This window comes from Podarcis gaigeae (genome assembly GCF_964106915.1).
Source record: "Podarcis gaigeae genome assembly, chromosome: 13".
In the NCBI taxonomy this organism is placed as follows: Eukaryota; Metazoa; Chordata; class Lepidosauria; order Squamata; family Lacertidae; genus Podarcis; species Podarcis gaigeae.
In genome coordinates, this window is record NC_139689.1 from 1,568,321 (window position 1) to 1,595,809 (window position 27,489).

At 51.8% G+C, this 27,489-nt stretch overlaps 1 protein-coding gene and 1 long non-coding RNA gene across 7 annotated transcripts; one reads left to right on the forward strand and one right to left on the reverse strand.

Moving 5' to 3' along the window:
* Nucleotides 1–2,202: 2,202 nt before the first annotated feature.
* PFN1 (profilin 1) lies at nucleotides 2,203–9,991 on the reverse strand. Its single transcript, XM_083707245.1, has 3 exons — nucleotides 9,589–9,991; nucleotides 4,305–4,497; nucleotides 2,203–2,730 (listed from the first exon to the last, which is right to left on the reverse strand). The coding sequence occupies exons 1-3, from the start codon at nucleotides 9,718–9,720 to the stop codon at nucleotides 2,633–2,635; spliced, it is 423 nt and encodes a 140-aa protein (XP_083563371.1). The 5' UTR covers nucleotides 9,721–9,991; the 3' UTR covers nucleotides 2,203–2,632.
* A 10,129-nt stretch (nucleotides 9,992–20,120) lies between these two features.
* LOC310829096 lies at nucleotides 20,121–27,281 on the forward strand. 6 transcript variants are annotated; one of them, XR_014557125.1, is made up of 4 exons: nucleotides 20,121–20,221; nucleotides 23,357–23,457; nucleotides 26,189–26,244; nucleotides 26,977–27,281. It is a non-coding gene; the product is annotated as an uncharacterized lncRNA (long non-coding RNA). The 6 variants fall into 6 exon arrangements; XR_014557126.1 differs by lacking the exon at nucleotides 20,121–20,221 and adding an exon at nucleotides 20,367–20,381 and having other exon boundaries at nucleotides 26,977–27,269; XR_014557127.1 differs by lacking the exon at nucleotides 20,121–20,221 and adding an exon at nucleotides 21,989–22,010.
* The last annotated feature ends 208 nt before the right edge of the window (nucleotides 27,282–27,489 follow it).

Here is a 27,489-nt window from a genome sequence, read left to right on the forward strand (position 1 = left end):
ATCTAGCTCAACCCCCTTGAACCTGCAACCTTGGCATGATCGGAACCAGAGACCCAAGTTTAGTGGAGGTTGTGGGGGGAGGGGGAATAGCGTGGCTCTTGCACCCGGGTCCTGCTTGCTGGTTCTCTCTGGGCCCAATGCAGCAGGCTGTTCCACTCCATCATAAGGCAGCGGCCTCTCCTTCCTTGGAGGTCAATCTGCAAAGGTCTCTGCCTCAAAGCGGGTTGGGATGGATGACCCCCCGGGGTCCCAACTCTTCATGTTCAGTGGAGAAAAGGGGCTTTTCACCAGGAAACGCCTCTGAATAGCATCACTTGCAGGGAAGGGCCCGGCTCTCCCGTTGGGGAGCTGATTTGGGGTCATTTGGACAGACGATTTGGGGACAGGGGCACAGACTCCCCCCTCGCTTTTGGACTGATTCATTTTGGACTCTTAAAAGCCCCCCCCCCCCCAAACGCAGAGAGAAAGCGGCAGTTTGGGGAGCGGCAGCGGTGAAAGGCTGCGAGCGCAGGGCTCTGTCGCCGGAAGATGTGGGTGACAGAGGAGGTTTTTTCGAGAAATAAAAGGTTTCCTGGGGTGGAGGCAGAAGCCAAAGCAGGTTTTTGCAGGGCCCCCAGCGGCTCAGGGAGGAGGAAGGTTCACAAAAGGGCTGCTAAAACGAGGCGGCGTGGGGGGCTTTTAAGCTTGGAGAAAAGGCAAAAACCGTAGTTGGGACACTTGGGGGGTCATCTAGCCCAACCCCTGCAATGCGGGAACGGGCAGCCAATCCCTACGGGGATTTGAACCTGCAACCTTGGCTTTTATCAGCATCATGCTCTAAAAGAAGCTTTTCTCTTTAGATCTTGCTGAATATTGCAGGATTCAGGACAGATATGTCCACTGTTAACCTGTGGAACTCCCTGCCACAACGGCCAACAACTTTTATTTCCCATAGAGACACCCCATTAGGTCTGGAAGCTGGAATAGATGTGCGTCCCCCCCCCTCCAGGGCTCCCTTCTGACACTCTCATGCCATGTTCTTCAACTTGGCATGTATTGGACTACAACTCCCATCAGCCACACCTTGCTTGGGATAATGGGAGTTGTAGTACCAATAGCACCTAGAGAAACAAGGTTGCAGGTGGTGGAGTCTTCCTCCGCTGGAGGGTTTTCAGCAGGGCTCAAGGATTTTCTGTGCATTTTAGGAGCGGGTTGGGTTGGATGGCCTTTGGGGGTCCCTCACCAACTCCACAATTTGGGATCTAGAACAGCTTCGAGATGCAGAAACCGGGCTCTGGCCAGGCGCCGTCCGATGCCAGGGCAACGGCACACGCCCAAAGCAGCGCATGGCAACGGCTCCCAAACAATGAGTCATCGGCCACATCCAGTGTTGACAAGGAGGGTTAGGCCAGGCCAGGCCCGGCGAGTGGACTTTGCGCTACAACTCCCAGGCGGGGAAGGCGCTCTCCGCCCTTCCTAAACAAAGCAGGGGCCGGCTACAAGGGAGGGCAGGTGGCTTTTGGGCAGAGGGGCCCAGTGCAATGCCCACTGTCGCCGCCTCTTGGGAACCAAAGCACCCCCTTTCCCTGCAGGAGAGGCTGGGAGTTGTAGCGCAGCAACGCCTGACTGCTTTGCTCCTAAAACGGCATCGTATGCAGCAACTGGACCTGCTAGGGCTGGCGCCCCGCAGCCTGGCACCCTCCAGACGTTCCGCACCACAACTCCCTTCGTGGCGCCCAACGTGCTGGCGGGAGTTATAGTTCTGGAGGGCGCCAATTTGTCTTGCGCACTCTTTTTTTGCCAGAAACCCTCAGTCCAGCCCCGCTTTCCTCCTTCCCCGCCCCGAGGCGCCCGGCGCAACCAGCACTTGTGTCCGCAAGGAGGACAAAGGGACCTCGGTTGGCGGTTCCCATTGTTTGCCAAACAGGCGCCTTCTGTGCTGGGCCTGCGGCTGAACCATTGTTTCCCGCAGCCTAAGGGAGATGGGCCCTTGTCATCGGCGTCAGGGACCCAGGAGTCCTGCCCCCAAGCCCGGCTCTTCCCCCAACTCTTTGTCCATTGACAACGTCCGAGGCAGCGGAGGCCTAGTGGTTAGAGCGCTGGACCTGGTCCAAATTATTGCTCGGCTTTGACGCTCTCCCTTCAAACTGGGCTCCCAGTTACCCCAGTACCTTTTGCGCTGGGCGCCAGCCCCCCCCCATGGCACCACCAACCACGACCACGTTCAGAATTCAATTTCTCTTTTATTTCGTTCGTCTTGTTCCAATATAGTTTTCTTTTTTCTTCACCCCAAAAAAAGCTACACCTTGTAACCATCAGAAAATTTGGCAGCGATAAGGATTTCTCGTGATAGAAAAAAATGGCCCGAGGGGGGGGGGGGGGGAGAGGAGAGAGACGGGAGGAGGGGGTGCAATTTTTTGGGGGGGGGGTAGAAAAAAAAATAACAACCGTTGAGAAAGCAGGAAAAGTGGGGGGGGGGGGGAAGAGGAGGAAGAGAGTGGCGGTCCGGCGCCGGGGGGGGTGGGGGGTGGGTGTCCCACGCTGGTCAGGCCGGGGCTGGGCTGGGGGTCCTGGGCGGTGGCAGCCCCCCGTGGGCGTCGTGTCCCCCCCCCGGTCCCTCAGTAGTACCGCAGGCAGGGGGCAAGGGGGGGCCTCAATATTGCGACCTCCGCAAGTGGTTGGCCATCTCAAAGCACTTCTTGTTCACGCAGCCGCCATGGATGCCTTCCTTGCCCATCACCAGGACTATCGCTGGAGGGGGGAGAAACGAGAGGGGGGGGGGGTCAGCGCAAAAGGAAATTAAGACCCCCAACCACCCAAGGAGGAGGAGAAGGGGGGGTCCATCTGCACCCAGACGCTGCGTTTCTCCAGCTCAAGCTCCGCCAATTGCAGTTTTCTCCAGCTGGGGCAGAGGGACTACGAAACCCATCGTCCACAGCGAGTGGGATGGGCATGTCGATGGTCGTGGCAGATGGGAGTCCCCCGGCAGCAAGGCTGAGGGGCACTGATAAGTTTCTGCCTTCCGTGTAGGGTTCGCAGCTGGGGTCCGACTACAACTCCCATCGTCCTCTGCGAGGACTACAACTCCCATGCTAGGGATGATGGGAGATGTAGTCTAAGAGACAGGTGGGGGCAGAGATCGAAAAGCGCTGAATCGGTGAAGCCGTAGATGGTGGGGTTTCCCAGCGGGTGTCAGACCACAAGTCCCATCGTCCGCAGCAGGGAGGATCGGTGGCCAGGGGTGATGGGAGTTGTAGTACAACCACAGTTGGGGACTAAACTTGAGAAGCACCAAATTTGCACTGCTTTCCATGGGGGTGCCTCAACTGGGGTGGGACTACAAGTCCTATCAGCCCTAGCAGCCAGGGACGATGGGAGTTGTAGTCCAACCACAGTAAGGGCACTAAAGCCATTCTGGGCAGCTTCCGACAGAGATAAAGACACAATAAACAGCCCTGGACTTTTTTATGGGTCCTGCAAAATCCCCTAGATCCCCTTCAGGGACATTTAAGGAGAAGCCTTGGAAAGTGGAAAACCCCTCTGCAATAGCAGGCCAAAGGTGAAGCACTGCGGAACTCCCTGCCACAAGAGGCAGGAAGCGCAGACAGATCAGGCAGGGAAAATTCACAGAGGAAAGCGAGGCTTTTAGATTTTGCGCAAAGCTGCCCAGAGCGGCTGGGGCTACAAGGAATTTAATTATTCTTCTTCTTAGGATGGGCCTGATCCAGGAGGACTCTTCAAAGGTGCAACTTCAAGGTTGCAGGGCTCCTCTATCCAGAACCAGGGGCTACCTTCAAGTTGAACAGCCACACCCCGCTAGCCAGAAGCCGTGCCAGGCGAAGGATGCCAAATTTGACTTGGACGGGACCCCTGGAGGTCATCCATCCCAACCCCCTGCAATGCTACAGCATCCCTGACCGACGGCCAGTGCCTTGAGCTGGATGACCCCTGGAGGTCCCCGCCAACCCTACAATGCGCCCCAACCTCAGGTGCCAGACTCTTCTCCATTGCCTTGCAGCGGGTTGGGCTGGATGACCCCCAGGGATCCCATCCCTCCTTCCTTCCAGCTAAAAACCCAGCTCCCGTTAAGCAAGATTTACAACCCCTTGCAGCTGCCGCGGCGGCAAAACAGAGGCCGCCTTCTCTGCCCAGCCGGGGGCTGGATTAGCAACAGCTGTCCGCCCCCCATTTGAAACAGAGGGACACCCCCCCCACACACAGCTGTTGGGGGAAAGAATGCAAGTCGCCCCTTCTGCAAGAGATGGACAGCTGCAAGGAGATTTGGGGAGGGGAGAGGAGGGGGTGCCCCCCCCCGGTTAACTCACTCTTGGCCGTCATGGCGGCTGTGATGTTGAAGGTGGGGGCCCCGCCGGTGCTTTTGGTCCTGAGGTCCATGGTGCATTCGCCGTCCGTGTGCAGACTGTCCCTGATAACCGAGCATTTCTGCCCGCCCAGAGTCAGGCCGTTGACAAACAGGTTGCTCCGGTCCTTGCCCACCAAGATGTTCACTTCCGCCGGCTGCCGGGGGGCAAAATAAAAAGAAGAGGGGGGAAAGTGAGGATCCACAGCCTCAAAGCCATAATACTGAGTCACCCCCCCAAAAAAAACTAAACCACAGACCCTCAAATGGCTTTAGCATCTTTGGGGGGGGGGGGCATATTAAGAGGCAAGGGTACAGATTAGATGCGCCTCAGTCAGTAGAACCTCACAGTCCTGGGTTCGAGACCCACACCGAGACAAAGATTCCTGCCTCGCAGCGGGTTGGGATAGATGACCGCTGGAACCCCAACCCTACGATTCCAGGATTCTCAGGGGTTATTTTTGAGCTGCAATTCGGGGGGGGGGGTTGGGATGGATGACCCCCAGGGTCCCCTTTCAAGTCTAGGAATCTAGCAAAGTTTGGATCAAGTTCGTCAGTTTGGTGGGCTGGGAAAGCCAGCCAGATTTTTTGGGGAAGGGGGGGAGAAGAAACAGTAAAATTATTTACGAACTTGAGTCAATGCAAAAAGTTAAGAAAAGATGTATGGGGAATAAGCGAATTATATGTACAACACAATTTAAAAGTAATAATTGTGAGATCACAATGGTAGAAATAAGGGAAATATACATTCACAATAAACATATATACATGGTATAATTCTGAATGTACTGTAAAGAACGAGAGAAATGTACAACTGAATGTAATCTCCAAAAAATAAAACATACAAAATAGTAAAACTATTATTATTCCTCAATTAAGCTAAATAGCTTACTTTTTATTTGATTGGGCAATTAAATTGTTGCCTTGGGGGGAAAATACAAGCCTCTCATCTGAGCGGTGCTTTTGTGAAAAATAGGGGGTGCTGGGTGTGAGTTTTCTGCCCCCCCAAAAAAGTTTGGGAACCACTGGACTTCAGTGCCAAACCAGAGAATGAAGATGGGGATTCAGGGAGGGGGGCATAGAGCAGCAGAGCCAAAAGGGACCCCCTTGGGTCATCTAGCCCAACCCCCTCTAATGCAGGGGGGGCAGATCTTTTTTGGGGGGGGCAAGGGGGCAGCGCAAGCCATGGGGCTGACCTTTGCGCCTGAGGACACCCAAAAAGCAGCTGCAGGCAGCAACTGTTCCTTGTGGGGCGAAGGGGGTCTGGACGGGGGGCAGAGGGACAGAAGGAACCCCCCCCCCAATTAAGCCCCTTCTCTCCTGCCCCCTTGGAAGCTGGAATGGAGCCCCAGCACCTGTTGGCCCTGCAAACAAACCACCCTCTGTCTCCTGGTCTGGCCATTAAGACCCAAACGAAAACAGGGGAAATCCAGGGGTGTTGTTTTTTTGCTGGGGGGGGGGGGAGAAGACGAAGTCTTTTCCAGGCTCTCCCCCCCCCAACTTGGACACTGCTAAGTCCAGTTTGTGGGTCAATTTCCTCCCCCCAAAGTGTGCTTATGTACGGGGAGGTCGTTCTCCACCCAGGACTAAGCCCCCCCCCCCGCTGCCATGGCCTCTGGAAGCCCCCCATTATCTAGGGGTGCAGTTCCATCCCCCCTCCCACTTCAACGAAGGGAATGTAGTCAGCATACCCCATAGCTCAAGGGATGGCTGGGTCTTTTTTTTGGGGGGGGGGAGAACAACTGCAGACTCCCCCGCCTGTTTTAGATGTATGTCTCCATATGGAATTTTGGGACCCCCCCCCCAGGTCATCCAGCCCAACCCGCTGTTAGGCAGAAGAATTTGCCGGTACTTTCTCCGTCAAGGCAGCCTACTGCCCCCCAAGATATGTAGGACATCAGGGGTTTTTTTTGGGGGGGGGGAATCTGAAGTGGACCCTGCCCTGCAAATACTCTCTCTGAGCTTACTGCCGCCCCCCAGCTGCGCTCTAATAATTGATGCCCCTGCTTAAGGGGGGGGGGGGAGAGAGGAGACCTTCCTTATACACACAGCAAGCAGTTTACAGCTCAGAATTTTCCCGTTGGAAAAAGGGACCCCCAGGGGTCATCCAGCCCAACCTGCTGCGATTCAGGTCTTTAACCCCCCCCCAAATGCTCTCTCCTCTGCCCCCAATTCCCCAGGAGGAGGAACAGGGCTGAGTGCACAGCAAGCTTTATTTTATTCCCCCCCCCCAACAGTGCCAGTTTAGGGCTGGGCTGGCAGTGACTCCAGTTCCCAGGTTGCACATTAACTGCGGGAACACACAGAATAGCCTCCCTGAGTGGATGGAAGAATGGAAGAGGCAGCGGGGGGTGGGGGGGGAGGCAGGCCTGGCCGCCTCCGCCCATTGCGCCGCACTCCCCTCCGAGGAACAGAGGAGGAGGGGGCAGGAGGGAATGGCAGAAGCCTGGGCTGCTGCTGCTTCCAGCCCAGGCAGGCAGTGCACCCTTCCAGTTGCCCCCAGAGGGGAGAAATGGGGTCCCTCCAGCAGACCCCCCCCCAGGATTCAGTCGGTTAAAGGGGGGGAATCTCTGGGTTGGGGGGTTAGGCTAGCCCAAGTGGCCACTTTTGAAAAGGCAGGCCCCATCTCTGCCCCCCAAACTCACATAACACCACCCCCCAAAAAAAATCAGGAGAGATGAAGCTCAATTGCCAAATTTGGAGAAAAGTGAGAAACTGCGGAAGAAGTCACAAACACACACACACACACACACACACGTTGCACTTCCGCTAAGGTGGGGAATTGGGAAGTTTGAAGCCAAGGCCTTCTTTGGGGGCGTGTTAGGAGCGCTGTGGGGCCTTGCCTCCCCCCCAGTACTGAGCAAAGGGGGCACAGATCCCCTTAATCAAGTTGGGGGCGAAAAGAAGAGATTTTAAAGTCCTTTGATCCTCTCCTCCACAGGGAGAACAGTGGATCCTAAATAATAATAATAATAATAATAATAATAATAATAATAATAAAAAAAAAAAATTTTATTTATACCCCACCCTCCCCAGCCAAGACGGCTAACAACCAATAATAAAAACAAGTCGATTAAAATACAACTTAATAAACAAGATTAAAATACAACATTAAAACATCAAGATGCAGCCTAAAGGTCGATCAGTGGATCCACAAGGGAAAGCAGTGGATCCTTTGCAGGGGGCACCCCCAGGCCAGCTGTTTTGAGACCCACCCCAGAAGGAGCTCCAACAAAGCATGCCTCCAGATTCTTCCAGGGCTGGGGGGAGAGAAAAAGGGATCCTTCACCCAGGATCTGGAAAGCAGGAACTGAGGAATTGATCTGGAATTTTTTTTTTTTTTTGGGGGGGGGGGGTATTTTTGTTATTTGCACAGGTCCCCACATTTTGGAAATGGAGGGTTGGGAGACACGCACACCCCCCCCCCTCTCCCCGCAGGAAAGTTCCAACGAAAATGCAAAAAAAATGCACCCAGGCCTCGCAGCAAAATCTCTCGCGTCCCGTCCCCCCCAAAGATTCCTGCCAGAGGCCCAGAGCCGGGATTGCTCGGAGATTAGCCGCAGCTGAAAGGAATCCAGGTCTGGAGACGTGGCACTTTGGGGGGGGGGGGAGGAAGAGGGAAGAAGAAGAAAGGAGAGGGGGGGCACCCAAAAACCCAGCAAGGCGATGGATGCCCCGACGGGGCGGTTTGGTTTTTTTTGCAAAAGTTCCCTCTGGGCTCCACTCTGCGCGCCGGAAGCGCCCTAGAGAAAGGGGGGGGGGGAAGAGTTTCTAGAACTTTGCAACTTTTCCGCCCGGCCTTTGCGCAAGGGGGGGGGGGAGGGAAGAGAAGTGCGGGGGGGGCATGTTTGCTTGCGCTCTTGAAAGTCTCTCCAAGGCGGCCTGCAAGCGACGCTTCTTGCGGCGCAAAAGCCCCACCTGTATCCTGTTTTGCAAAGAGAAAGAGAGAGGGAGGCGCGCTTGCCCCACATCCGGGGGGGGGGGGTGTGAAGAAGCCAGCCCTACGGTGCAGAGGGAGGTCGTCCCCCCCCCCCCCAAGACTCAGCTCAGACAGTCTTTTCTTTCTTTTGCCGGGACTGGGGAGCCGCTTTTGTGCCGGATCCGAACAAGGAAAGCGGGAGACGATTTTGGCCGGGATCTCCAGACCCCTTTGCCAAATTGGGGGGCCGGGGTGGAGTGGGGCGCGGCGGGTCAGGCCACGAGTCAGCCCCGGCTAGACGCCCTTGCGCAATCGCGGAGTGGTTGGGGGGGGGAGAGAGAGAGAGAGAGAGAGAGAGAGAGAGAGGACAAGAGAGGTGCCGGGGCTCAGCCTCCGCCCCGCGCACAAAGGCACGTGGCGGCCGTGGCCCCCGGGCGCCTGGGTGTGGCCCGCGGGGATCGGGAAGCGGCTTGGAAGCCATGCAAACTTGGCGGGGGGGGGGGAGTGGAAAAGTTGGCCCCGCTCCCGCCGAAGTTTCCACGACGGCGAGGGAGCCGGGAGTGAAATCCCGCCCCCCCACCCCACCCCGCAAATCTGGGCCTGGATGAAAGATCCCATTACGCACGGAGAGGTTTGGGGGTACCCGCTCGGAGGGTGCTTTTTTGGGGGTGTTGCCCCCTCCCCCGCCAGTTGGTTCCCCCCGAGGGGGGAGGGGCGGCCTGCCTCCTTCTCCTCCCCCCTCCCCCCCGGCTTTTGAGTCATTTCCTCTCCCGGGCTGGGCGCGGGCAGGGCGCGGTGGCGGTCGCCAAAGCAGGAACCGCGGCCGCCTGGCGCGCTTCTCCCCACCCCACCCCCCAAAAAACGGGGAGAGGGCAAGATGCAAAGGGGGGCGGGAGATGAAAGAAGAGGGGGGGGATGCCCGCGATTGCGGGGGCCGAGCAGCGCGCGCCTCTCCCCTCCCCCACGCCCCCCCCTTTCCCGGGCCTGCAGGCTGACTTTGCAAGAGGAAGTGGCGGAGGCGCTTTGCACAAAGGCGCACGGGGGGGAGGGGGAGCAGGAAGAGCCCCTCCCTCCCTCTCTCTCTCCCCCCCCCACAACCCCGCCGTCGGGGGAGGGTCGCCCAGGTAGCGCCTCGTTGCAGCGGCTTTGTCGAGGCCCCGCGCGCCCCCCGCAACTTCGCCCGGGAGGAACCCAAGCGCCCCGGGGCGCGCCTTCGAAGGCGAGGACCCCTTCCCTTCCTCCTCTTTCCCGCCCCCGGTGCAAATCCCTTGGTTGGCCAGGCCGGCCCCCCCCCCCACGCCCCCTGGCTCCCCGCAACCCCGGGGCGCACCGTGATGTTGGCGAAGGTCTTCCCCGGGGCGGCGGCCCAGACGGACGGCACGTCCTTGTAGCCCACGATGGCCGCGTCCTGGCAGGTGTCGTCCGCCATCAGGTTGTCGATGTAGCTGTTCCAGCCGCTCATGGCCGCGGAGGGCGATGCGGAGGGATGCGGAGGAGGAGGCGGCGAGGCTGCTGCTGCTGCTGCTGGGCCCGGATGCAAACGCCTGGACGGGGCGGGCGGCGGCGGCGGCGGCTTGCTTCTCTTTGCAAGGGACCCCGGGGGAAGAAGGGGACGCGCGATCCGGATGTGGCGCGGGCGGCGGCGCGAGCGGATCTGGCGCTGCTCCGGAGCGGCGAGCGAGCACAAGGCGGCGAGGGCGCCGGGCGCGGAGGAAGGGGCCGGCCCAGGGCGGGGAGCGGGGCGGGGAGGCCGGGCGCGCACACGACACGCGCGCGCCCCCGCCCGCCTCTCCCTCCGCCCCCCAAGTGCAGCTCCCTCCTTGCGAGCCAGGGGGCGCCCCGTCCGGCGGCGGCGGCGACATTCGGGGGATGCTCTGCCCGCATTGCATTTTGCAAGTGAACTTTGGCAGAGGGCGCTGCGCAGACTTGGCCCCGCGATCCTCTACTGCTGCGCGGGAGCCTGGCTGGTTTTCGTGACCCCCCAGCATCGCTTCGTTGCGCAAACCCCCTCCCCATAATTCCTTGCAGACCCGGATTCCCCCTGCTTTGCCAGCTGGGCTCGTAAGGAGAGCTTTGATGGTGGATCAGGCCCTCCTAGGCCAGCGCGGTCTGCTTTACGGTGGCCCCCAAGTTGGGCTGGAGCTCATCGGCAGCAAATCTCCCAGGCACCCTTGGGTGGGTGCTCCCTAGGCAACCCATGGGCCACGCTCCGGGGGATGAAGCGGGACAGGTCAGTCGGTAGAGCAAGAGACTCTGAATCACAGGGTTGTGAGTTCGAACCCAACCTTTGGGCAAAGAGATCCCTGCATTGCAGGGGGTTGGGCTAGATGACCGCATGGGGTCCCTTTTCCACCTCTACAAGATTCCAACCCAACCAGGCCCTCTTCCCTCGGTTTCTCTGCCTCCATTTCCCCAGGAAAACCTGCCTTTTTGTGGAAGCTGGCTCTCAATTTATTAAAAATTAAAAAAACACCAGGACCTCGTTTGCTTGGGCTAGAATTGCAAGCTAGCCGGTTCTTGCAACAGGGGAGATGAGGGAAGTGTGCGGGAATCGCACTCGGAGCATGAATGGGCATTGCAACAGTGTGTGTGGTTGCAGGGGAGTCAGGAAGAGGGGCCTCAGCGCACGTGCTTATCCATTCCTTCTCTTAACCTGCTGCATTTATATCCCACCTGTTTGCCTCCTGGGAATGCACTCTGTACGCTCTCAGGAGGCAGCGTGCGGCCCACGCTTCAGGGTATCAACTAGTGTGTGTGAGAGGCCTGGGTCCGAATCTTCCTCCACACTTGTGTTGGCCCAAAGGCCATTCAGTCCAACCCCCTAGAATGCAGGAATTTTCCCCCAACCAGGAACTCGAACCCATGACCCTGGAGATTAAGAGTCTCATGCTCTAACGACTGAGCTCTCCAGGCAGTGCAGTAAATGAATAGGTTAAAAAGATAAAGGTAAAAGACCCCTGGACGGTTAAGTCCAGTCAAAGGTGACTAATTATTATTATTATTATTATTGGGTTGTGGCGCTCATCTCGCTTTCAGGCCGAGGAAGCCGGTGTTTGTCCACAGACAGCTTTCTGGGTCACGTGGCAGCAGGACTAAACCGCTTCTGGCGCAACAGGACACCGTGATGAGTGCCAGAGCGCATGGAAATGCCATTTACCTTCCTGCCACAGTGGTACCTCTTTGTCTGCTTGCACTGGTGTGCTTTCTTCCCTGCGAGGTTGGCAGTGAACGAATAATCCTGCCTTGCAAGGGGCTGGGCTAGGTGATTCTTCCAATTCTACAATTCTATGATCTTACATAAGAAGCTGAACGTTGCAGGATTCGGGACAGGTTAAAGAAGCCCCTTTTTCGCAGAGCGCAGAGTTAAACTGCAGAACTCCCTGCCACTGGCTTTCAAAAAGGATGGGGCCCGATCCCTGGCGGAGGAGAGGGCTCTTGAGGGCTGCTTTCTGCCTTCCCCAGTCGGAGGGAGCGATGCTTCTGGGTTGCAGTTGCCAGAGACCAAGGCGGGGAGAGCTGGTCTCGCACTCGGAGCCGGCTTTTGAGAACCGGATGCCAGGCTAGAGAGGCTCTTGTGGCCTCCAGGAGACTCTCTCTTCTCCATACATGGGCAGGCGAAGGGAGACAAGGGCGGCTTCCTCTGCTGGCCAAACGGAGCCGGTGCAACAGGAAGAAAATCGGGAGAGAAATAGCTGAATTTTGCATTTCTCTTGTGTGCCTGTAATAATGCAAAACCAGGCCGGGAGATTTGTCTCGTCCCTACAATTGCACACCTGAGTAGGCCCTGCTTTGGGGCTTGCGTAAAGCAAAGTCTGCAGGATCGAGCCCGGCATTCTGTTCCCACAAGGGCCAAGCGGATGCCCGTTGCGGAAAACGGCAATCAGGATTCGAACCCGCGGTTCCCAGCAACAGGGATTCGGAAGCCAAGCCTTTTTGTGTTTCTGTCTCGGCGTCTTTCAAAGCCATCCAGGTTGGCAGGCGCCTCTTGTGGCAGGGAGTTCCACAGGTCAAAACGAGGGTCACAAGAGAGGGAGGAGAATTTTTCTCTCTCTGCTTGGGGCCAGCGGATCCCAGCCTTGCCAGTTTCCTGGGTTTATTCCTCCACCGCTGAGGCATTGATTGCAGGCAGTTAAGAGGCTGCAGTTGCGCCAGCCCTACTCAAGCCAGGAGGGGAAAGCAGAGCAGACTCAAATATTTCCCTTTTTCATATTTAAAAAATGCAAACACAGCATCTGCAAACGAAGCTGCTGCGTCTCGGCGGAAGCGGTGGCAGCCCAGAGCGGCGCCTCTGGGGAGACGAGTGCAAACCCTGCAGGAAGAGATGGGGGCCCCTTGTGTCTGGGGGGGCCCTCTTTGGACACGAAGGGGGGCTGCATCTTTAATTTGGGGGACAGTTAGGATCATCATTTCATTTCAAAATGTGTGAGCGGTGATCAGAGCAGGTGGAGATTGAAAGAGAAGAGAAGCTGTTAAATGGGTATACAGAATTCCATGGTTAAAATAACTGTAGAAATCCTAGCATTGCGGAGTCAGAAGGGAACCCCCACGGTCATCTAGCCCAACCCGCCGCTAGGCAGGAATTGCAGCTGAATTATCCCTGGGTGAAATCAGTCTGGACACAGCCCCACATGCACCCACTTCCGGGGCCCGTGTGTGTCTTCTGCCCCAGGAGCTGATACCCAAAGGGTGCCAGCCTTTCAGAAATGATTGCCATGGTTTCCATCCCTGCAGAACGGTTTGCTTCCCTGTCAACTGCTTGTCTGAACCCTGGGAGAGCTCAGTGGGTAGAGCGCGGGCCTCTGAGTCTCAGGGCCCTGGGTTCGAGCAGCACGTTCAGCGAAAATATCCCTGCATTGCAGGGGGGTTGGCCTGGATGACCTTTGGGGGTCCCTTCCAACTATTTCAAATAGCTCAGTTGGTAGAGCGTGAGACTGTTCATCTCAAGGTCATGGGCTCGAGCCCCAGGTCGCGGGGGGGGGGGGACTAGGGGATGTTGTGTCAAAGAAAGTGTTATCCATTTTCCTTTCACTTCCCTTCCTGCAAATAGTCAGGTCTTTTTGGGGAAGCATTAATTTCACACCCTAAATTTGACAGCATGTTTAAGTTTTTTAAATAATGGTATAATGGCATAAATAATAATAATATTACATCTGAAGCCAACCCTGTATAGGGAACCTTTTAAAGGTTTTCCTGTGTTTTTATATATGCTGGAAGCCACCCAGATGGGCTGGGGCAACCCAATCAGATGGGTGGGGCATTAATAATAAAATTATAATTATAATAATTGCATTGAATTGGGCTAGATGACCCTTGGGGTCCCTTCTGACTATGATTCGAAGAGAGAGAGAGAAACCAGGGTGTCATCCATACAGACACATCTGGTCTTACCTGCAAGGTGTGGCAGGCAGGCAGGTGTCCTGGGTTCAACCCTCTGCCTGAATCCCTGGAGAGATGCTGCTGCCAGACAAAGCTGAGTTTGGTAGATCCCAATGCCTGGACTGGGACGCAGGTGGCGCTGTGGGTTAAAGCCTCAGCGCCTAGGACTTGCCGATCGAAAGGTCGGCGGTTCGAATCCCTGCGGTGGGGTGCGCTCCCGCTGCTCGGTCCCAGCGCCTGCCAACCTAGCAGTTCGAAAGCACCTCCGGGTGCAAGTAGATAAATAGGGACGGCTTACTAGCGGGAAGGTAAACGGCGTTTCCGTGTGCGGCTCTGGCTCACCAGAGCAGCGATGTCACGCTGGCCACATGACCCGGAAGTGTCTTCGGACAGCGCTGGCCCCTGGCCTCTTGAGTGAGATGGGCGCACAACCCCAGAGTCTGTCAAGACTGGCCCGTACGGGCAGGGGTACCTTTACCTTTACCTTTAATGCCTGGACTGGAGCTCTGCACTGGGAATTTTGTTGCAGGAATTTATGTCTAGGTTGGGGGGGGGGTGTTTGCCCCTCCAGCAGATATCCTGCACATGCAGCCCACTACCAAAACCAGCACAATCCCTTTTGCGACTTTTGTGACTTGTCCCCACAAAACACTTCATCACAGTTTCTTTCTGTCTATTCAAAGGGCCTTTGCTGCACGATACCAAATGTAAGAATTCACTGATCAATGGATCTATGCACTGGCTCACTGGGGAAACTCCAGAAATTCATCTAGACCTGTGAGCTCAGCTCCTCAGCAGCCCCTCTGCCTGAGTGATAATCCCTGGCCTCCTGATACCTGAGTGCCAGACAGGTAGCCATGCCAGAAATAACAAACCCAGATGAAGGCTGGGAAACAGGGAAATGTGAATATCTTTATTGTTCAACTTGATGGGTGTTTGGTGGAGGGCAAGGGGAACCATGGGGCAGGGTCCAGGATGCTCAGATCACTGCCACCAGACCTCCCCTTTCATGATGTATGAGTGATGTACCGGTAGTTTGGGGGGGGGTGACATGGGGATCAGCAGCTAATAAAAGTTTGGGGGCTCTTTTGTTTGGGGCTTCCATCTTGTTCCACCTGGTGGCAGGTGGGAGTCCTGTCACGACAGTCTTCAGTCAAGACCAAGCCGACTGGCTGCTGTTTTGCTCTGGGATTCCTGGCTGGGGTCCTTGTTTTTTGTCCAAGGGAGACCTCAGATTTCTCCGTTAACAGTTTCTACTGCGGGTGGCGGCGGCATATTTGCCTCTGCAAGGGCCTCTGTTAAACTGCAGAACTCCCTCCCACAAGAGGCAGCGATGGCTTTCTAAGAGGATCCAGCAGATTCTTCTCTCCGCCTCCCCAGCTGGCGACAGCGATGGGTCACAGGGGGTTCGACTAGATGACTCTGGGGTTCCCTTCCGACTCTGCGCTTCTACGGAGACCACGGGGTGGGACAGAGTTGCCCTTGCGTTCGAATCCCGCTTGCACATTTCCCACCTCAAGTGTCTGGTCAGCCCCTGTGACAACAGGACGTGGTGTCCTTCCTGTCCCGGGTGCAATTCCTGCCTTGCTTGGGGTTGGGCTGGATGACCTTTGGGGGGTCCCTTGCAACTCTTCCATTCTAGGGTTCTGCTTTCTCGCGCAGCAGTGGCCAAACCCGGCAGAGAGAGGAGACGGAGCGTCACGAAGGCGGCAGCGCAACGTGCCGGGCCTCAACCTCCAGAACCGCAAAACCGTTTTGCAACCCGTAACCCCTGCTTGCTGCCTGGAAGCCGCCCCTCGGAAAAAAAACCCCTGCCCCACTTCCTGTCTGGGCAAAAGGAGCTTGCGGCTTCTCTTCTCTCGCTGCCCCTTTGATGTGGGGCAGCTGCTGGCCTCAGAGGGATCTGGCTTTGTTGCAACTGGGCCGTGGCCCCTCTTCTGCTTTTGGCAACCCTAAAAGATTGCAACTTTGCATGGCTCTCTGTTTGCAGCCTGAGCCACTTAGCCAACCTGGAACCGGTTGATGGGATTACCGGGTTTGGACACCTCTGAGGTTAAGTCTCATCCTTGCTAATCAACTTAAACCCCCAGGATAAGACGCCGGACTTGTTTCTTATTTCCTTCGAAAGCTTGTTTTAGCCTTTATTGTACAAATAATTCCATATTAACAGAACCTGAGTGATGTTTGTAAAGAAAACAATTAGAGGAATATATACAAAGTAGATATACAATACAAATCTGTGTTAAAAAAGAATGTTTATATTACAGTATAATGAGAAGGATGGAAAAGATTGTGTCGGTGAATACTTTTGTTGTGTAAATAATGTTGTCTTTTCCTCTTGGTTTTTTTTTTACTTCGTATCTTTGTTATTTCTTTATTTTTTTCTTTTCCTCTTTTTTGTTACTTTAAAAATTTTCTATTCTCTACGTCATTTTCTTTTTCTTCGTATGTAAAGAGATAGCATATAATGTTTGTATAGATAGGGAAATTTTTAATCAATAAAGAATTAAAAAAGAAACCTTGTTTTAGCATTTTGTTTTATCGTGCGTAGAAAAGAGACGGAGCTACGACAGTGACGGATGAGAAGGAAAAGAGAGAAAAGAAAGCTAGAGGTTGAAATAACTGAGTCCACGGTCAGAAAAGCAGTGTGATTTGATCAGAAAGTCCCATTCCAGATTTGCTAGGATTGTCCTGAAAGAAATGGTGGCTCTGTTGTCCTAAAAGAGTGCCAAATCCTATAAAAAGGCACATTTAGGATCCAGTCCGGGGTTGTCTTTGGACTACAGTTCCCATCATTCCTGACCACTGGACCTCCTGGCTACGAATGATGGGATCTGTTTCCCATTGAGTTGCAACTATTTTATTTTGTTTGTTTTGTGAAATTTATGGATTGCTGGATGGTAAGGAAAACAGTTATCAAAGTGGTTCACAGGAAGATAAAAGGAGAAAATCCAGAAAGATTTGCAACCAATTTAGACAAGTTTAAATACAAAAACGGAGGGCGTTGCCTCGACTTCCTATAAGCATCTGGTTAGAGGAGAGGGAAGGCACCTCCTTGATCTCAAGTGGCAGGGAGTTCCACAAGACAAAGATCCAGTTCCTGCAAATGTGGAACAGGTATCGTGAGGCATTTGTAGGGGTGCCAGTTCCCCTGATCGAAGTGCTCAAACGGGCACATGTGGGGTCAGGTGACCTTTCAGGTAAACTGGTCCCAAGTTGTTAAGGGCTTTGTATACTAATAGTAACACCTCGAACTCAGCCCCGGAGCAAATTGGCTGACAGCGCAGGTCTCTGTTAGATGCTAACCAGGCCTCCCTCTTGTCACCAGTCGTAAAAATAAAGTCCCAGACGCCTGCTGAGCGGCTCAGTCGGTGAGAGCCTGGCGCTGAGAACGCCAAGGTTCGCAGGTTCGAAGCCCATAAGGGGCAGCTGCCTTGTAGGGGGTTGGACTAGATGACCCTCGGGTCCCTTCCGGCTCTAGGGTTCCATGAGCTTCCCTGGCCTGATCCTGACCGTGTCCTGGGCGGCATCCTGATCTCCGAAAAAGGCCGCTCAGTTTCCACCTCCTTTAATAAGACGGTTCCCACCCAGACGAGAACGAGATGCACTTGGGAAACAAACAAAGGCCGATTCTTGCTGGGATTATATTATTTCAACTCCCAATTAAGCAGAATAAACAAAAGGGGGAACGGAAGAGGCGAACAATGGAACAATGGGATATCTTGGTCTTGTGACGTTTACTCCCCTCTCCGTTGAGATACATACGTTGGCTCCAAACTGTTCCTGCCCCCCAGATTTGCCATGGTCCCCCAGCCCCAAAACTGGACTCCCTTTTCAGTCCAGGTGGAGAGTGGGATGGTTGATTGACATGTTTTTTGGGGGGCGCAGGTGGGGATATTGGGTGGTTGCTGCTGTTATTTTGATTCTGCATCTTGTGGTTTTGCGTTCTGGTTTTGTTCCGTGAACAGACCTGAGAGCCCTGCAGGTATTGGGCGGTCTAGAAATTCAATAAATAAGAAGTCTGGAAAGACCAGTCTTGGTGAAGACTTGACGTTTTCATCCCCAAAAAAGTTTTTGATTTGAGTTTCCATTGAAATGAGGCTGTGTTTTAATGTTTTATTTTACTCTTGTTTTTAAGTAGTATTTCAATCCATTTGTTTTTATATTGGCTATTTGTTTTTATATTGGCTATGTGGCCACGACAGTTCTGCTTGTGAAACATGGACCACTTATAAAAATGCCATCTCCAACTCCTTGAAATATCCCATCAACGGTGTCTCCAAAATTTTTTACACATCAGTTGGGAAGACAGGCGAACTAATGCCAGTGTACTGGAAGAGGCAAAAATCACCAGTGTCAAAGCAATGATTCTTCCACATCAACTTCGCTGGACTGGTCCTGTTGTGCGGATGCTGGATTATCGTATTCCAAAGCAGCTACTCTATTCTGAACTTAAAGCGTAATGCTGGTGGTCAACAAAAGAGGTTGAAAGCCTCTCTCAAGGCAAATCGTTAAAAATGTAGTATAAATACGTGACAATTGGGAAACACTGGCCTGTGAGTGCTCCTGTTGGAGAACAGCCTTTAGCTTTGAAGACACTCGAACTCAGGACGCAAGGGAGAAACGCGCTAAGAGGAAGGCACGCTTGGCAAATCCACACCATGATCAACTCTCACCCAGAAACCTATGTCCCCACTGTGGAAGGATGTGTGGATCCAGAATTGGCCTCCACAGTCACTTACGGACTCACTGTTAAGGCCAGGGGTATGCAACCTAAGGCCCATGGGCCACCAGCAGCCCACGGGGGTTGTTTAACCGGCCCCTGAGCCGCCCCCAAACCGAGCCACCCGCTTGGCGAGTCCCTGTGCGCTGTGCTAAACCCGGAAATTGCATCTGCGCATGCTCAGATGCCGAAAACCACGTCTCTGCAGACGCAGACTCCAGAGTGAACCGGCCCAGGCGACACAAACCTTGCTGACCCCTGGTTAAGACCGTGTTCCTGGAAGACGATCTTACTCGGCTACGAGGGATCGCCAAGGAGCTGCTTTTGAACATCGTTTGCCAGAAACTGCAAGAGATCTGCCAGGGACCCTTGAGCTGAGATTCCTGCGTCGGGTCAGACTAGATGAGCTGTGGGGTCCCTCCAACTCGACCGTTCCAACCACTTAAACCCGGCTGCGGTCGTCCAAGAAAGCTGGGAGCTTTTCTGCCACAGGAGGCAGAGATGGGCACCAACGTGGCAGCCTTGAAAAGAGGACTGGACAATACTTACTTTCCCCTGTCTCTGAATATCAGTTTCTGGAAATCCCAAGTAAAAAGGGGGGGATCTTCCTTTTGGGGTGCCTAGCTGCCCCTGGGAGAACAGGATTCCCCCCCCCCCTTGTGCTGGCCCCGCAGACTCTTCTCCTGCTCTGATGGCAGCAAGCTCCATCTGTGCAGGTGATTTCATATAATCATAGAATGCGGCACTCGAACCCACGACCCAGAGGTGAAGCGTCTCTGGCTCTGCCGACTGAGCTGCAGAAATGTCTCCATTCGATTTATTTTATTTCAACGCAGCTTTTCAGTCCAGTGAATCCCGAAGCAGCTGGCAAGCGATACGTACGACAACAGCAGGATAGAATGTCACCAGTAAAGCATAAAGAACACAGAAAAATTAACCAATTGCCGGAGGAACAATTAGAATCAAGGAAACACTGTGTAGATCTACACATAGGGAATAAAACGCTATAAATAAGTCAGAAATTCAATTGTTAGAACAAAAGAAAGAAAACTATGGAAAATTGCTTAGATTTTTCTTTGCTCTCACCAGCGCCATCTGGTGTTGCATGTTTATAATGCATAACACAGGTTTTTTACTAATGAGTCAGATGTCACAGGAAAACCCATATTATACGATTAACCAATCGAGGCGGCGTTTATAATCTATAAAACAATATTAACACCGTAAGCTAATAGCAATAAAGAACTTAGCCCTCTTCCTACACACAGTCCACACCCCATGACTCACAATCTTTCCACAGCGTCAAGTTGGTGTATGCCTGCCGTTTAAAGCTCATTTCTCGCCTGGCCCCAAAGATGCCGGGAACTGCAGTTTGCTGTGGGTGCTAGGAGCTGTAGCTCTGTGCAAACTACCATTTTCGGGATTATTGGATGGGTGTGTTGGTCGGCAGCCTTAGATTCTAAGCGTATCATCCTTCCTTGCAGAAGACCCCAGATCTGAGTTCAAAGGATCTCCCCAAGCGCCTGGGCGGATTACAAGCCACTCAGCCAATGGGAGTTGTGATTCCTGCAGGGGTTGGGATAGATGACCCCTGGGTCCCATTCTATGCTTCTCTGAATTGATGAGCTTTAATGAATTGCTCCAAGCAGAGTAATATCCCAGAGTCACTTTCTCCCTGCCTCTCTCCTGGCAACCAGGGGACAATGGCAGGGGACCCCATTATTTGTGTCACAATGCTGAGCCAGGGCGGGGGGTGGGGGTCCCCAAGACCTGTGCAGTTTGCTCACAGGGCCTTAAAGGAAAGGGGGAAATATGGCAGGACACAGCTCTGCAGCCCTCCAGCCACAGATTCCCAGGACACGAGGTGAGGGGAGGAATCGGGGTGGGTGAAACATAGCGTCCAAGGGAATGGCAGGGGGTCAGACTGGATGACCTTGGGGGTCCCCTCCGGGTGACTTTTGGCAAGGCACCCTCAGCCTCCAAGCCCTCCTCCTCAGCTGATGGGACACAATACAGCTTGCAAGGTTTTATCATCATCATCCTTTTCATTATTATGTTTGTGGGAGGGCGGAATTGGTCCATTTCTGTTTTCATTGTGGATTTTGTGTTTTTTATCTTTTATTTTTCGTGAACCGGCCTGAGATCTGTGCACCAATTTAATAAGTGATAACAACAGCAATAATTTACCGTATTTTTCCGCGTATAAGACTAGGGTTTTGTTTTTTTACTCTAAAATAATGTTAAAAAACGGAGGTCGTCTTATACACGGATAGTATCTCCCCCCCCCCATTTTCTTAAATGTGAGCCCCCCAAAATTCATAGCTGTCAACTTTCCCCTTTTTAAAAAAGGGAAATCCTATTCGGAATAAGGGAATTTACAGAAAAATATGGTATATGCACATTGGACTCGGCCCAGAAGCAGATCTCATCCCTTTGCAGATTTCTCTCTTAATGAAAACAGGGATGATGATGATGATGATGATGATGATGGAAACTGTGAATGATTAGGAACATAGCAGAGAGTAAATCCTATTGAACTCAATGGGACTTATTTCTGAGTAGATAGTGTGAGGCTCCCTTGAACATAAAGGAATCCACACTCCATGTTTTCCCCATATATATATATATATATATATGCAGGTTTTGGTGTCCTCGGGTGTCTTCCCGTGTAAAAGTTGGGGTGTCTAGGCGACGTTTCGACGAGGTCTCACTCGTCATCTTCAGGCTGGTGCTTTCGGCTTCTTGTTACTGGAACAGAGCGGGATCTCAATGTTTGAGTTCCTATAAATACTGTAGAGGGGGTGTGGTGTCTAGCCTCCAATGTTCTGGGCAGAGAGGAAGTTCCCAGGCTAGTGTGCCTTTTCTTCCTCTCTGCCCAGAACATTGGAGGCTAGACACCACACCCCCTCTACAGTATTTATAGGAACTCAAACATTGAGATCCCGCTCTGTTCCAGTAACAAGAAGCCGAAAGCACCAGCCTGAAGATGACGAGTGAGACCTCGTCGAAACGTCGCCTAGACACCCCAACTTTTACACGGGAAGACACCCGAGGACACCAAAACCTGCATTCCTGTACCCGTGAAAATCTACGAAAGCATATATATATATATATATATATATGGTTTTTACACATATTTCCAGACATAACATCCCGTTTTTAAACAACATAACAAACCTTTGGCTATCCTAGCCTAAGACTTCCATCATCCTCGACGGATGGTTTTCTAACCTTTCTAAGGTTGCGTTTTGTCTTTATAAGTTATTGCTATTAAATCCATATCCTAAATAAAGAACTTCTTAATCCTCTTTCCACACTCCATGCTTTTCCTAAAGGATCTCCGTTTTTTTGCACCAGCGACTTTTAATTGTTATCTGAGGAAAAGCGGGACAATCAGAAATGGAGACGGCCTCTGTAATTCCAGGAAAATCGGGACCCTGGGAGTGCCTGCAGATCTCTGAGCGTGGATGTTGTTATTTATTAAATTTGAATCCTGCCCCAACTATATATTAAATTTGCATCCTGCAGCCCCGACTGGGCTTCTGCCCTGAGCCCAAGGGAAGCCCCACAGAGAGGGTCTGGCAGTAGTCCAGCACACCAAAAAGACGCTCCTTCCGGCCCATTCTGGATTCTATTCCGACAAGGGCATAAATGTATATTTTCTTTTAGGATGTTGGTTGGCTGCCCAGAGTGTCTGGGGAAACCCAGACAGATGGGCAGGCTCTAAAAAATAAAATTATGGTGCTGATTATTAAGTCTCAATGAGGGCGACAGTGTAAAACACAGTGCTTTTTTTCTTTAAAAAATGTTTACTCTCATTTTGACTCAAGAAAAAACACCATTTTAGAGTTCAAATCGGGGGAAAAGAAATACAGCAAACGGATGAAAAATTCACAAAATGTTTAGGGGTACGCGCATCGCTACGTCCCCCCAGGAAAAAACACACTGCCAATATATGTATAGATAGATAGATAGATGTAAAGCCATAGTGGGCTTTTTAAAAGAAATAATATTTGGGGTAGGTTTTTTTTCTGGGGGGGGGGGTGGAGACGGTGGAGGGCGGTTGCCACGGCAACGGGGCCTTGCGGCCGAGGCCAAGCCTGCCTCGAGTGAGAGCTGTGGTTCCTTTGCCCCCGGGGGATTGTGGGTAATTGGTTGCAGGCAAGGCAAGGGAGGGGAAGGGGCTGTAGTGGGGGATTAATGCTATGGTTTTTATATATTTTATATATTTCTATATATATAAATTAATATATATATATTTATGTATATCCCAGCAGGAGGTTTTATATGGAAAAAAAAGCAGATTGGCAATCGAGGCCCAGGGGATTGTGGGTAATCCTGGTAGGCGCAGAGAGATCCGGGTTCGAATTCCCCCACTGACCTCGAAGGGCAGCCCTGATGCCTCTCTCTGCCTGGCCCGCCTCGCACGGCTGTTGTGGGGATTAAGGGAGGAGAAATAATAATAATAATAATAATAATAATAATAATAATAATAATAATAATTATTATTATTATTATTATTATTATTATTATTTATTTATACCCCGCCAAGGCTGGGCTCAGGGCGGCTAACAACCAATAATAAAAATTAGTTGAATGAATATAACTTAAAAACATGAAAGGGGGGGAACCAGGTAGCTGCCACCTGGAGCTCCTCGGATTGAGAGAAAAATTGGGGTGTCAATGCCATCAATCCGTCAGTCCATCATTCACCCCCAAGTGACGGGCGCCCCATTTGAATGGCGGCTGGAGAGGAAGAAATCCAACAGATGCAGTTCTTTCCCTCCCATAATCTCCTCTGCGTTTTAATGTTGGGAGAGGGGGACACTTTTGCATTTCTTAAAAGAGACCCCCCTTTTCCCTCCTCACAAAGTGTAGTAGTCGTAATAATAACAACAATAATATTTTATTTATTTATACCCTACCCATAATAACCTCACCTTTCTTTCTCTCTCTCTCTCTCTCTCTCTCTCTCTCTCTCTCTCTCTCTCTCTGTCAGCTGCACCATAAACCCTGCATCTCTTCAGTGATTACCATATATATATAAATATAGATCGATATATATATATATTTGTGGAGGAGACAATATTTCAAGACAAGGTGAGCAGATTTTTCTGTATTGGGTTAAAAACATTTATAGGTTTGGCCTTTCATCAAACTGGACTGCAGTTACTACTGGTCTTTTAAAATGTGTCCACATTTGCAATTCTGATTTTTTTAAAATAGCAAGTCGAACAGTTGCAAGCTAAGCCACGCAAAAGGCTGGGGTGAATCTTATTTTTATATATTTTTGCCTGAGATAGCCACATTGGGTTTGATTCCACAGCTGGAAAAGCTCCCTTGGCCAGCCTGCCATTATTATTATTATTATTATTATTATTATTATTATTATTATTATTATTATTATTATTAAATGTGGTAACTGCTTTCTTTTGCCCAGGGCACCTCAAAAGCGACTTACAACCAAAATTTCCCACATACATACATTAAAACCCACCCACTTCTAAAAGGCTATAGATAGTTAAAAGTCAAATGCCTGGTTAAAAAGGAATATTTCTATTTATTTATTTAATTTTATTTATTAGATTTCTATATTGCCCTCCATCTAAAGATCTCTGGGCGGTTCACCAGATCTGCGTGGCGCCTAAAGATATGTAATGAATGTGCCACAAAGAGGGAGCCAACACAGAGAAGGCCCCGCTCTCCTCTTGGCCCCACCCCAGACACAAAGAAGAGCCCCAGATGAGGGTCTCAGGGCCTGGGGCGCTTCATATGGGGGGAGGCAGTCCTGGCACCAAGGATCAGCCCCAAACAGCAATCTCCACAATGGGGTGAAATCCACTTATCGAACCCTGTCTGCTTGTACATCCATATCCGCACACAGGTATGCTGGCCCTGTCACAGGGACCACATAATACCCATTCCCGCTTTTGTCAAAATTCAATATTTTAGTGTGGCGGCCCCTGCACTCTGGAACTCCCCGCCTCTTGAGACCAGGAATACACTTTCACAGCTCTAAAAATATTCATTTAGACAAGCCTGTCCTGATATTTTGGAAGCTGATGGGAGTTTCCCTCGCTTTTAATTTTTTCAAAATTTTTAAATTGATTTTCCAGATTTTTCAAACAGAAAAAAGAAGAAAAAAAATGGCAAAACACACAACAAAGACATTAAACTAAACACATAAGAAAATTATTACTTCAAATACCTAAATGTCTTAACATTGGTAACTGTCTTCCTCAAATCCCCTCTATCTGAATTTCATTATATCACCTGTATAGCAGTTCTTCAATTTCTGTCCCTTTTTAGCCTATTGCTATTTTAACTTTTCAAAAGTCTTCCATAGTTTGTCCAGTCTTCTTATTGATAATTTTATGGCTTTATCCTTTTTTCGTAAACCGCTTCGGGGAGTTTTTATTCCCCGGTGCGTAATTTTTTGGAAATAAATAATTCCATAACTACCATAAAGACAGCTAACGATTTAACAGTAACGATCATTACGAGAGCAACAGTTTAAAATGAAAGCAGCGCTTGATGCCACGGTCAGATATTTAAAAACATTAAGCAAGAAGGCTGAAATGGCCGTAACTTATAAAAATGTTATCAGTTACCGGTATATATATTTCTCTCTTTTAGATGACATCTGAAGGCAGCCCTGTTTAGGGAAGCTTTTAATGTTTAATAGATTATTTTAATATTCTGTTAGAAGCCGCCCAGAGTGGCTGGGGAAACCCAGCCAGCAGGTGGGCGGGGTATAAATAAATTATTATTATTATTATTATTATTATTATTATTATTATTATTATATTTTTCTGTCTCTCTCCCATCTTCATGTGCAGAGTAATAAACTCTCCTTCCTTGGAGGTTTGTAAACAGAGGTCAGATGGCCATATATTACAGATGCTTTAGTTGAGATTCCTGTATTGCAGCGGGTTAGGCTGGATGACCCCTGGGGGGTCCCTTCGAACTCTACATTTCCCAGACTCCATGCTTCCCTGAAACGCCCTGCGTGTCTAAGTCAGGTCCGCTAGATGGCACCGCAGCTGCCCTTCAGCATGCCCACCCACCCTCACTCCATATCTGGGCTCCTTGCAACCCATGCAGTCCTGAGACACGCCAGGAAACCTCACCCTGCTGACCTTTGCCTGACGGAGCTTCCCAGACCCGCTTGGAGGCCGTGCCAAGGTCAGAGAAATCCGCGCGCACACAGGGTCCTGATTCCCAGCTGCCCGTTGGTCTGGGGTCCCCAGGAAACTCATCGTCCTCCAGGGCAACTCTGGAACACAGACCCACCACCCAGCCAGGCTAGGAAGACTATTCATTCATTTCGAAAAAGGCTTGGTTGCAAAAAATGGGGGAAAGAAACAACAACGTCCAAACCCTCAAATCCGTTTACCAAAGAGTTAAATTTACCAGTAGGAGAAACTCGCAGAAATAATGTCTATAGACTTTCAAAAGTGGACCAAAAACAGATTAGAGCTTTTATTGGCTTTCTAAACATCTGGGTTAGTCTAAAACAATTTGGTTTTGTTCTGCAAACCGCCCTGGGATCTCGTGATGGAAGGGAGGCCTCTAAATTTCATAGCTAAATTAAAAAACGATTTTAGCAGGCGCTGGAAAGAGGACAGGGACGTCCCCTGCCCCATCTCAAGAGGCGGGGAGTTCCGGAGGACAGACAGGTTCTTACAAACGTGGACTGGGTGTAGCAGGATCTTTTCGACATATTCATTGTGGTTATTCTTGAAATATATATATGAAAAACCTGCCCTCCTTTTAGAGCAGGGCCCTGGCTCCTGCTTCCTGACCACCCCTTGGTTTTCTTTTCCTTAAGCCGCGCTTCTCGAACCCTCCGCTCTCGTCCATCGGAGCTTCTGTGCCTTTCGCCCGGTGAGTCCCCAGCCCTTACCAGATCCCCCCTTCTCCCCCTGGATCCGAAGAAGGGATCCCCCCACCCCGAGGCAGGCCTGTGAAAGGTGAGCGGCAGCTAAAGTTTCACCTCGTCCTTTAAGCCGCTGCTTGGAATGGAGCCTTTGACCTTTAGCAGCCTCTAAATTTAGGCCAAGACTTTAGAGGGAGCTGGGCTAAGGGAGCGTCTGCAAGTGGCGGGCACAAAGCGTGCCCTCAAGCACCCCATGCCGCTGGGGGTGCGGAGCTCTGGAGCCCCCCGCCTCTCGGAGGCAGTGGAGCTCAGGGGTTGGAGCAACCGGGCAGCCTCCAGATTCATAGACTTGGAAGGGACTCTGGTGGCCATCTAGTCCAACCCCCTGCAATGCAGGAATCTCAACCGCCCATCCATGTTGAAACCAGACTGGGTCCTGCTGGGCTTTGCATGTTGTGGACTACAAGTCCTGGAGGGCACGAGATTTGCGAAGGCTGGACTTTAGCAGCAATCAGGGAAACGCCATTCTTTCCCTGCCTCAGTTCCCCCTCCGTTGAAACGGAAAGGGGTGCAAATGATTTATTCTTCGGTTTAGGCCGTAAGGTCGGCCGACTGTAGGAAGAAAGGCCTCAGAGCGCTTGGCAGAAAAGAGGGAGCAGCCAGGTCAAAACCAGAATAGAGTAAAACAAAACAAAGCGCCCTGCAAATTAATCAAACTGGCTTTTTTTGGGGCTGAACAGGAGGGCGGGGGAACTGCGAGCCACTGCGATCCTCGTTGCTGCTCAGAGATCCGGCGAAACTGATTCGGGATGGAGGACAGTGACGTGAACAGCGATTCGGAGGAGTGCACCATCAACACGGTGCAGTTCTCCTCGAGGACGAGCGAGGGAGGCCGCCGCCAGGTCTTCAGCAGGGTGTTCCACCAGTGCAACCAGTGCGACCAGTGCTCAGGAAAGGCGGAAAGGGCGATCATGGGAGGAGAAGGAGCAGGAGGAAGAGGAGGAGGAAGAGGAGGAGGAGGAGGTGAGCTGGAGAGGTGGAAGGAAGCCCCAGGTCATTTGGTCCAACCCCCTGAATGGCAGGATTGAAACAAGGGGTGCTTTGAGTCCAGCCTTCCAGAGAGCCCCAAAGTGTGTGTGGGGTGTGTGTGTTAATATTGTTTGTTGTTAATTTTCCTGTTCAGAACTGGGTCTGTTATTACTCTTCTCCCTTATCAAATTCATATGCTGCTTCCTCCAAGGATCACAGGGTGG